General features: G+C 38.8%; 2 protein-coding genes across 2 annotated transcripts; both read left to right on the forward strand.

The window, feature by feature from the left end:
• Positions 1–4,913: 4,913 nt before the first annotated feature.
• LOC126409948 (uncharacterized) lies at positions 4,914–5,618 on the forward strand. The gene is made up of 2 exons (XM_050077029.1): positions 4,914–5,283; positions 5,360–5,618. Exons 1-2 carry the CDS (start codon positions 5,121–5,123, stop codon positions 5,545–5,547), a joined length of 351 nt encoding a protein of 116 aa, XP_049932986.1. The 5' UTR covers positions 4,914–5,120; the 3' UTR covers positions 5,548–5,618.
• An 88-nt stretch (positions 5,619–5,706) lies between these two features.
• On the forward strand, positions 5,707–8,272 carry LOC116251186 (cactin-like). Its single transcript, XM_031625300.2, has 5 exons — positions 5,707–6,190; positions 6,277–6,416; positions 6,568–6,766; positions 7,606–7,871; positions 7,956–8,272. The coding sequence occupies exons 1-5, from the start codon at positions 6,160–6,162 to the stop codon at positions 8,073–8,075; spliced, it is 756 nt and encodes a 251-aa protein (XP_031481160.1). The 5' UTR covers positions 5,707–6,159; the 3' UTR covers positions 8,076–8,272.
• The last annotated feature ends 2,478 nt before the right edge of the window (positions 8,273–10,750 follow it).

Genomic DNA, 10,750 nt, shown 5'->3' on the forward strand with positions numbered 1-10,750 from the left:
GCTGCTACCAAAAGTTCTCTATTTTAACTTTTTTTTTTTTTTTTAAGTTAGAAAGGATTCTCGCAGTTCCAATGTCTATTGTTATTCATTTCAACATCACTTTTAAATTGGAAAGGTTGGGGTTCGGCAGAAGCGTCATTGACCTTTCTTCATATTTGAGGCTTCAAATTCTACCCGATAGCCACATGGTGGAAGTTTAGTTCAGCTTTTAGAATTCAACGGTTCAACTTTTGAAACTCATTCCTGCAGCCAGCCAATTCCTGGCCTGAGCAGGCCAGCTAGCCACTAGGCAGAGGCCGAAGCTACGTCCTAGGTGTGGTGTCGGTGATATATATGGTGGCCCCAAAGTATAATGCTCACAAGAACATTTTGATACAGCAGTTATTCTGTGGTCCTCGATGCATATATTATTGCAACTAGATCAAATCAACTCCTGCCTCATAAATAAGTTTTCCTACTTGTAGCACAATAACACCTTTGTCCCCAAGTGTAGTTTCTGTTCTTAACCGCCGCAGTCAATGGCTCTCCTTTTTATTTGTTTCTTTGTAATTAATTACATGGCAAGATCATTTTTACTACTATAAAACCTTAAATTCTGGTGGGCTATGTTGATTTAGACATAAGTTTAATTCACTGCATGGATCATGTCGTTGATTCAACTTTTTTAGAATATCTTGAAACGAGTCAGTTAGAGTATCCAGTTTTGTCCAAGCTCTTCGAGTGACGCGGGCTATTCGCGTAGTCACATGTGGGCAACTGCCCACATCAGCTCTTTAAAATTCTTTTATTTTCATGTTGGGAAATTTACTATTTACTTCTATACATATATAAATGTCCCTCCAGATATAAGTGTTTATAAACAGGTGCCCCTCCAATTAACTTTTCTAGTTCCGCCATTGGGTTATTCCAGAGGGCCTGCCCATTTCCCCTGCCTCTGGGGTACTGTGTGGCATTAGGCCTGAGTGGGCAGCGGGCCATCTTCAGCTCAAGGTTGCACACTTCACCTTCAATGGTTGAGGAGCGTATTGGCCTTACCATAGCCTTGGCTTGGCTATGGCATGGTCGGCTGCAGTAACATTGTTGACAAGCCCGGTCATGCCAGCTGGAACCGGCTGATCAAGCCTACCCTAGCATCGTCGGGTGACGTTAGGCTGGATGGTACCATTAAACTTAGAATCACTAAACGAGTCCAATTGTATGACCCGCAGACTACAAAAATGTTCATGCATGGGTAGGGGCGGAGCCAGGATTTTGTTCCAGGGGACCAAATAGTTCAACCTCGGAACTGGGTTGGGTCAAATTCAACCCAAATAAAAAAAATCCATTGCACAACAAACAATCTAACAATTATGAAGAGTCTGAATATGTGTTCATAATCGCATGCATGAGAGCACCTGATAAACGACAATCTAACAATTAAAGTTAAAGTATGTTTTCATAGATATGCTCTAAAGATTATGAGGAGTCTGAATATGTGTTCATAATCGCAAGCAAGTGGAATACAGCTTGAAAAATCGCCACCCCTGAAAATCGAAACGATAATGTGCCAGCTACGTGCCCCCACTTCAACGAGCTATGCTACACCCCTTGAGACAGTTTCATCCAGGCTTTCTTCCTTAAAATTAATTTCTACCAGAAAGTTTGGTAGGTGGGTTAGAAATGCTAATTGTAACTGTAAAAAAAAAAAAAAAAAAAAAATCAAATTTTGTCAAATGGTTTGGACAAATTTTTATGGAGCTGCAAACTTACAGCTCAAATTAAGCTGAGTACGCATCGAAGCTGGGAGATTGCGAGTCGTCCCGTAGTCTAGTCCGAACATCCAGATCAAGAGCCGTGCTCATGGTTATTCCCACTTTGACACCACTTTTGGAATGTTATAAAGAGGTCATATTCGAATAAGCCGTACCCTTTGGCAGACCCGATTAAGATAGAGTGCAGATTCGACTCTGAGTTCATATTGGAATTCGTGAAATGAATGAAAAGTCTCTGACGATATCTAAGTCAGATTCTTAAAACTGCAACTATATGCATTTCAAAGTCCGACTTTGATGTTTTCAGAAACATGATCTTGATCCTATCACGCACTCGATGTTGAAGTCATGGTCCGATACAAAATTTTCGGTATGTTACCATTGCGAGCATTTTTTTCACACGAATGTGTTCCTCTCTCTCCAGTACGGACATATTCTTACTTTATAGTGTCCGTATATTTTCTTAAATGTTCCTTTCACACATTTCTTTGTACAAATAGATTCCACGTGACCTCAAATAAACCAGAAATCAATATATTACACGAAACTTTTGAAATTTGTCTACCATACTTAGTAGGACTAGGGACCAATGAGGGTCAGGCCTTCAATTTGATTCTCATGAGCACTATTTCTTTGGAATGCAAAAGGTGGCAGACACTATTCTCGAGTTGAACGTAAATTCACCAAGCCTTGATGCAGCTTTCAACCCTAGGAATATGGAAAAGGATAGGGGTCTTTGGCCTAGCACTCGAGCCGTGGGATTCCCTCATGCTCGCACAACAACATGTATAGATCATATTTGTAATCTATTAACCAGGCACTAATTTTTGGGCAATTATTACAAGTAATACATTTGTTCTAAATGTCATGTCCATGGAGAACTGCATGAACCATACTAGACACAGTCTCTTAAATAAGCAAGACAATTAGGATCCATATAGATCTTATAGAACTTGGGTAGTTTGAGGCCTCACAGTATTAAACTTTACCTCTTTGAAGACTGCCCATCAAGTGGTCATCATTCTGAATCAAACCCTGCTAGAGGATAGGTCTCTCACCAATTTATTATAATAAATACAAGAAATTACTACGCATCAAAGCAAAAGAAAAAACAATTAATGGAGAGAATAGTAAGCCAAAACTTGCTGTTAATAGTGAGAATATTAATAGAAAACAACAACAACTATAATAACATATCGTTTTGCAGTACCAAAATCAGTAAGTCCAAAGTATTAATGTTAAACAAGAAAAATGTCCCATTAATTACTTTAGAAGATCCCATTCATTGATTTCTTGCTCCCAAGATATGGATGTCCCCAGTTGGGTGCCAGCAAAACAGGGGAATTATTTGTCAGAATATAGCGGGAATGAAATTCCACTGGTCAAACATCCTACCATAGAATAATTTCATGCTTTAATAGTTATTGTGAACGATCTAGCAGCCTATTGACTTGAATCTGAATCCCCTTGGGGTGGACAAGTAAATGTCGCTATTCGCCACCGACTTCTCCTTTCTCTGTCTTGTTTGAACAGCAGACGGTCTAAGTTAAACAATCTTATCAAATCCAAACGAGAGAGAGAGAGAGTCTAATGCATAGATTAGTGATTGAACCCTGGCCGCCAAAACAGCCATTCAACACGTAAATGAAACACAAAAAAATTGCTTTTGAGGTGTCAATGTAAAAACAAGTACTTTTTATGAGTTCATGTAAACAGTTGCCCGCATATTGTCCACACATAGGGATTGCAATATATTCGATTTGAATCGGATATCTGACCGATTCGATCTGATCCGAAAAAATCGGATATGGATAAAAATTTAATATCTGATTAAGAAATCGGATCGGATTCGGATTTAATAAATGACATTCGATCGGGTTCGGATTAGGATATACATGAATATCGGATCGGATACGGATTCGGATCGGATTCAGTTTTAGACAAATATCCTCTATCTAATACTTGAAAAATGGCAAAATCCGGTTCAAAATTCGGATTCGGATTCGGATATAAATATAAAAATCGGATTCGGATTGTAAAATCGGATTTCGGATTCGGATTCGGATATGACTTTGCTTTATTCGAATTCGAATCCGAATCCGAATCCGAGTATATGAATATCCGAAAAAACGGATATGGTTGAAGATGTATTCGATCCAAATCCGATCCGTTGACATCCCTATCCACACATCCATACTTTGTTCCTTTGTTTGTATTCTGCTGGACCCATTACCAGATCCTCTGCAAAGAGTGATGCCGATATGGTGTGCACTTCTGTCTTTTGTTCCTGCCCATATAGTTTGAATTATACTTTGGACCATTGCTCAGATCCTGAAAAGATTATGTCAGTAGTTCCTTCAGCCTTTAAGCTGAATATATACTAAATGGCAGTTGAATTAAGCCTCTCTTCTTGATATTCTAAGGGGTTTGGATCCTAAGAGGATCAACCATTGCAAGCACTTAATTTGGACCTATGGGGTCTATATAGGTCCTTGGGCTCGGTCTAATTGTAAGGGATCACAATACAATAGTTACCTAAACAACGATTAAGTTTATATTTTGTCAATAAGGTTGTGTTTGATAACAATAAGGTTGTGTTTGATAATCACGCAGATCCGCAGTGGTCTCATATCTCAGATCACCACGGATTTCAGATCACCTGTTTTTAAGTCTCTCCCAAATCGGATCTTAAATCCATGATTTTTATACTATAACATGGATTTGAGATCCACGTTGGGGGTGAATGCTAAAATCTACATGTTGATAAAAATGTGGATTTCGAGTCCCGTCAGATATGAAATCCGTCGAGCATCAAACACAACATAAAGGAGACAGGAGGCGGACCACACACCGCCAGTTACAAGAAAAATTTAAGGCATTGTCCAGTGAATAAAATTGTGCCGACACCAACAATTACGATTTTTTGCGACAACCCAAAAACCGTTAATCCTTTTTGGGCTTTCATCGCTATTATTTCCCCGACAACAGGTCCCGTCGACAAACGTAATAATAGCGACGGAATTAGCCGTTGGCTTTGTCAAGTAGCATTGCTGTATGGTTACATCTGTGACAAATTTTGTCGGTGTATGTGGCAGCAATATTCGAAATGTATAAGATCTGTTGGAAAAATGAGGGGGGATAAATGCTGAACTCTTCATTTCTGGCAACTTCAACCACCGGCACACCGCTCCAGCGGCACGACACCTGGAACATCATCCATGTGCAGTTCAAAAAACGAAGTGAGCGTCAAGCTCACCTGGAACAAAGATGGTGAAGAGGAATTACAGTCTACAACAGGTTCTGGATGGAAACGGTGAACGTTGAAGATGTTTGATTTAAGGTAGAAAACGGCCTTGAAGGAAACTAGGCATGCTCTTCTATCCTTTTCTGGATAAGCTTCATCCAACCTTTGCTATAATTGAAACCAGAAGCACTCTCGAATTGTTATCAACAGCAAGGTGCTCCAAGGTGGTATCCATTATCCAACAGTTGGAGTTCGAAAAAAGGGTCTTCCTTTCAGAGATAATAGGAGGTGCTTAGCAATCTCTTTCCCGTTGTAGTAATTGTGGCAGTGATTAGCTAAATGCAAACTCCTCTTTTGCATACAGTCAAGGCTCGCAAACGCCTCTCACAGTCGCAGAGTGTGAAAGTGAACCATTCACTGTTCATCAAGGCCAGCCTCTCTGATGACAATGATGCCATCAGCTGTGTCATCAACTCCCATGCTTATTGGATTTTGGTGGCTCAGAATATGCAGTCCAAGTATTCGACAAATTCCCCATCTATATTCCTTTGAACACCCTCATTTGAAGCACATTTAGTACGCTATGATTTCCAAAAATTGATGGTTTACATTGTTCCATGTTTATTACTTATACACGGTTATCTTATACTGTTTGTTGTGATGTAGATTATGTTACTGCTCTGGATTCAGCATGGGTGAAGTAGTTGTAGATGCTAGGATGGTCTCTGACAAGCTGAATAGAAGGGATTCTATAATATGGAACGGAATTACATAGAATAAGGGATTAATTGTGATGGGAAAAGTGCGGTCTTCCTCTCTTTCTGCCTTGAGATGTGCAGAAGAATGAAGTACAACGAGAAACTGTAAAATGGATCAATGTTTTGAGTGCCTGTAGTCATGGTCTGGTCGACAAAGGATTGAATGTTTTCTCCTTGTTTATTAGAAGCATGAGATCATGACAGCATGAAAACAAGCTCAATTGTTTATGCTCAGAAGATCAGGCACAAAATAATTATAGCAATAGGTCTTGATCATTTTTTATGTTTGGAAGTGAATTCCAGTCATGCCTCAAGGAAATTCATGCTAATTTGTTAAGAAAACATTTAGAACGACTCGAAACAAATTCTCCAGATCAGCACTTGGAAGAGCAAGTGGATATCGAGAATGCAGAGGAGATTGGAACGGGATTTAGAAGGTATTTCTCTGCCAAGAAGCTTTTGTCCCCTTGCTGGCTTGCATGTTTTCTTTGTTGCATGTCAAACCAGTTTTTCTCTTATGCAGAACCTCTTGCTTATTCTCCTGAGCTGAGGGGTGATGAGCCGACTAATGAATTGGAAGAAGACATCGGTTCATATTCACCCGAGTTATTGCATGGTGAAGAAGATGAAGGAATTAATCCTGAACATGATAGGGCTGAACTGGTAATAATATTTCTTTTAAACATCTTCTTGTATCCTGTTGTCATGTTGCTTGGAAAATATATGGTATACTGCCTCTTTTCAACCCACATTCTCTTTCTCTCCTCCATTCTGACCCTTTGCATGTGACATGAAAATGATGATTCTGTAACAGGAAAAAAGGCGTGTGGCTGTACTGCAAGAACATAGGAAGCGACTTCAAGAAGCAGCAGCTGCTGCATGGCCTGCTTTGGCTGATGAAAGCATGGATTTCACAAATCAAGCAAGGGCGATTGCTCTGAAAGCAATGGGAGGCATGGAAGAGGTTGATGCTGTCTTTGGTTCTGGTGCAGAAGTTAACCTTGATTCACAGGTTAGTCTTGTCTTGCTCTCATTTCATCCTCCTTTGAAATATATTTTCAGTCATTCACGTGGGGAAGGATGAGTTTCAATTAGCTTCCAGCTGGAATTAGTTTTTTCCTTTCCGTAACAAAAAGGATTCAGTATCTCGAAAGAATGGGAAAGTAGACCTTTGTATTAGGTTTGCAGTCGGATTTCTTTTGCATGTGTTTTGGGTAAAGAACGAGTGGGGAAATGGCCCCAACTGTTAGATGGCGGTCGTGGTTTGAACTCTATGCAGTCAGCTCTCTGTGTGAACTGAAGCATACCTAGACTCTGAGGGCAGGCTATGGGTTTTACTCATCAGTCTCTCGTCACAACTTGGTTTCCCATTGTAGTAGCAGAAAAAAGGTAGAAGATGAAAAACAGCAACTACTTTTGATCTTGACCGTGACATAAGAAAGTCCTATGTGAGGTAGTCTGGAGGGACTAATCCCCAGGGAAAAAGTCTGTTCTGATGAAGCTCATTTCACCCATTTGGCCTATATTCTATATGTTTGCCTCCCTCCCGTGCCATCTCTCTCTCTCTCTCTCTCTCTCATTGTCATTGATGTAGTCCGTGTCTATTCTCTGTTTCGTGTGGTGTCAACATGGATTCCACTGTCTTTAGCGTGTCCAGCCGGCATAACTGTTACTCCTGTTAGCTCTTCAACTTACTGCAGAATGTATTTGTTGAATTATATAGTTGAAGCGAATAAGAAACTAGTTCATGGCATTTTAAAGGATATTTTCTATGTTTATTATTTGGATTTTATGAAAATGAATTCTCTTTTTCTAAGCATGCTTCTACTTTCTTCTGCACTTGTTTTTCAACTGTATTGGTGGCATGACAAATACCGACCAAGAAAGCCAAAATATTTCAACCGAGTGCATACTGGATACGAGTGGAACAAATACAATCAGACGCACTATGATCATGATAATCCTCCTCCAAAGATTGTGCAGGGTTATAAATTCAACATATTCTACCCCGACCTTGTTGACAAAACAAAGGCTCCTGAGTATAAGATCGAAAAGGATGACAGCAATGGAGAGACATGTCTTATAAGATTTCATGCAGGGCCTCCTTACGAAGACATCGTATGCCTCATTCTTTTCTTCTCCTTTTTCCCATCTCAATACTCCTTCCAAAGCTCTCCCTTGACCTAACACCTCATGTTTCAGGCTTTCCGGATTGTGAACAAGGAGTGGGAGTACTCGCACAAAAAGGGCTACAAGTGCACTTTTGAACGTGGCATCCTACATGTTTACTTTAACTTCAAGCGCTATAGGTACCGCCGGTGATGTTGGAACTCTTGAATTTGCTCTGTTGCATGTACAATCGCTGCCATCATTGTAAAACTAAAGCATGGGGAAAAAATTGTGATTTTCATATCAAGGGACAGAGGAATTAGGACCTTTCTCTCAGTGTGCTCCTCTCGACTGCTTGAGAGAATGGAATTTCATTAGGTTTGGCTCATCTTTGGAGTCTTGTATTCGGGAACTTAACTCGTAAAAAAAGACCTAAGAGAGGTGTTCTTAGAGAAAATTAGGATTGGTGAGACGCGATCTCTCTACAAAAAGAATGTAAGGGTAAAGTAACTGGTGATGTGGACATAAGTAGGGAGCTTTGCTATCTCCCCATTTGCTCTAAAAGGCATAATGCAACTGGCGCAGGCTGGTGAAAGTCAAGGTTTCTATTTGATTCTCGTGGACGCTATTTTTTTGCACTGCAAATGGTAGATGCACAACACACTAGTTGATCGATGTTATGTTCTCCATCCGGATCCCAAAGTAGTCCTGGAACAATTGAAGATAGAACATTTTTTTTTATTTTTTGTAAATGTACTTCGAAAGTTAAAAAATATAACTTTTCTTTTCCTCCTAGGTAGGGGTAACCCTGAACAACTTTTGTACAATGGTTTTCTCTTCTCAATTGTTCCCCTTAAAGGTAATATTCATGAATGCCTATACTAAGTTTGCCTTTATAACCAAGATGAGGAGCAAAGTTGAAGACAGGATTTGCCTTTTGAAGAAAAATTATGATTAGAAACATCTTTTACCAATTGAAGGGAAGAGTCAAACCACAAGTTGTCTCAAAATTTTCAAAGATGTTCAAATATAAGGGACAATCTTGAAATTTTTCAAAACTTTTAGTCATGCGAGTCACACCCATAACGCTCATGTAATCTTTCAAATTCCCTATCAAAAGCCATGGCATCTGCAATTTCTAGTATTTGCAAGTTATATATATACATACATATATATATATATATATTACCAATTTAACAAAAATTGCTCGACAGGTTGATGCAATTGAAAATACGTACACATCTTTTTTCCAAACATCTTTTCGTTGTACATGTTGATACAACAGCGTCACAATTTTTTTGGCAAATTTCAGAACTACTGATTCTCATCCTTTTCATTAATGTCTTCATATAGATTTTTGTACACATAGCTCTTACTTTTAGTTACGTCAATCAATATCCAGTCTATCTGAAATACATGCTTTCATGCACGCCAATTGTGTTTCTGTTGCTACCAATGTTATCGTGCTCTTTAAAATTTAAAAAATACTTTCGAATTTCAAATTGCAATAAAATTTTCACCAAATCCCATAAGAAAAGCCACCAAATGTGACCAAGATCTTCAATTTTTTAATGATCATTTACAATTAAAATATTGTTATTTTAGAAAAAATATCATTTTTTATCCTAAATTAACCAGTGCATCTTCATAAATTTCCACCAAGATTTTTTTAATGCATAAAATACAGTGTACTTTTATCATGTTCTACATGAATGTATCCACTATTACTCCTACACTCATATTTATGTTGTTTTAGGCATTACGAAACCATATATGGTTCAAATTTCATGGAGAAGCACATATTTAAAATGGGCAATTTAGAGCCAAAATCATGCATTCATGGGATCTAAGGCTAAGCTGATCATCCTTTACAGGGATCTACATCAAAATCTTGACCCAAACTCTAGCGACGGATGAAATTTAGTCCACAAAATGCCAAAATGCCCTCTCCCGGGACCAATCTTGTTTTGAGTAGATTAGAGTACTACAGTTCATGAAAATACATTTCATGTAGGTGGTTAATTATGTGAATTTTCACAAAACTTAGAATTAGGGTTTTAGCTTTATAAAAAGGAGCTTAAGGGTGACACACCTCTAATATATATATATATATATATATATATATAGAGAGAGAGAGAGAGAGAGAGAGAGAGAGAGAGAGAAACTCATAATTGAAGCTCAGAAGCCTCCTGTCAGCCCTACTCATGGTCTGTCTTGCAGTGCCAAAGCTCACTCTTCCGAACTCAAATAACACAAGCATCAGTGATGGTGTTGGTGGTGTGGGCACGTCGGGCGCCATTGCAGCACGCAACGATGGACAAAGGAGTTCAACGAGGACAGTGTCAACTGTCAACTGAACTTAGAACCACGTTGATGACTATAATAGTGCTTGGTCTGAGCCACTGTCGACACCAACCCTATGAATATTCTTAGTAAAGTAGCACATTGTTATTGTTTGGCGTTTCATGAATCTGTCTCATTTTTATGATTCATCAAATATGTTACTACTGTTACCAGATAACTTCCAAGGGATTGTTTGATAATAGAAACACTAGCATGATGTTTTATGATCTGCCACAAAAACTGGGTCAAATGTTTGATAAATCTGTCTCATCATCAAATATTATATTAATTAGTGTTTATATTTGCCAAACACCCCAAAAATTAGCCTACACGCCTTCATTTCTCTCACAATGAGGTTTAAGTCTGAGCATTTTCTTTGTACTTAACCAGAGATTATAGAAGTGGTAGTGAAAAATGTACCCCTCAAAATGCAATACATTCAAGATGAACGTAATCTCTAAGAGAGCAATGAGAAATTTATAAACAAACTTCACGTTGTTGCTGTATAATTTGAAGGATATCCATCTTAGGGATGTTAGAAAATG

The sequence above is a fragment of the Nymphaea colorata genome, chromosome 3, assembly GCF_008831285.2.
Source record: "Nymphaea colorata isolate Beijing-Zhang1983 chromosome 3, ASM883128v2, whole genome shotgun sequence".
In the NCBI taxonomy this organism is placed as follows: Eukaryota; Viridiplantae; Streptophyta; class Magnoliopsida; order Nymphaeales; family Nymphaeaceae; genus Nymphaea; species Nymphaea colorata.

Coding starts and splice junctions, on each gene's coding strand:
- LOC126409948 (XM_050077029.1), top strand. CDS start 5,121: ATGCTCTTCTATCCTTTTCTGGATAAGCTTCATCCAACCTTTGCTATA. Junction 5,284..5,359: donor CCTTTCAGAGATAATAGGAG/GTGCTTAGCAAT, acceptor TTTTGCATACAG/TCAAGGCTCGCAAACGCCTC.
- LOC116251186 (XM_031625300.2), top strand. CDS start 6,160: ATGCAGAGGAGATTGGAACGGGATTTAGAAG. Junction 6,191..6,276: donor ATTGGAACGGGATTTAGAAG/GTATTTCTCTGC, acceptor TCTCTTATGCAG/AACCTCTTGCTTATTCTCCT. Junction 6,767..7,605: donor AGTTAACCTTGATTCACAGG/TTAGTCTTGTCT, acceptor TTGTTTTTCAAC/TGTATTGGTGGCATGACAAA.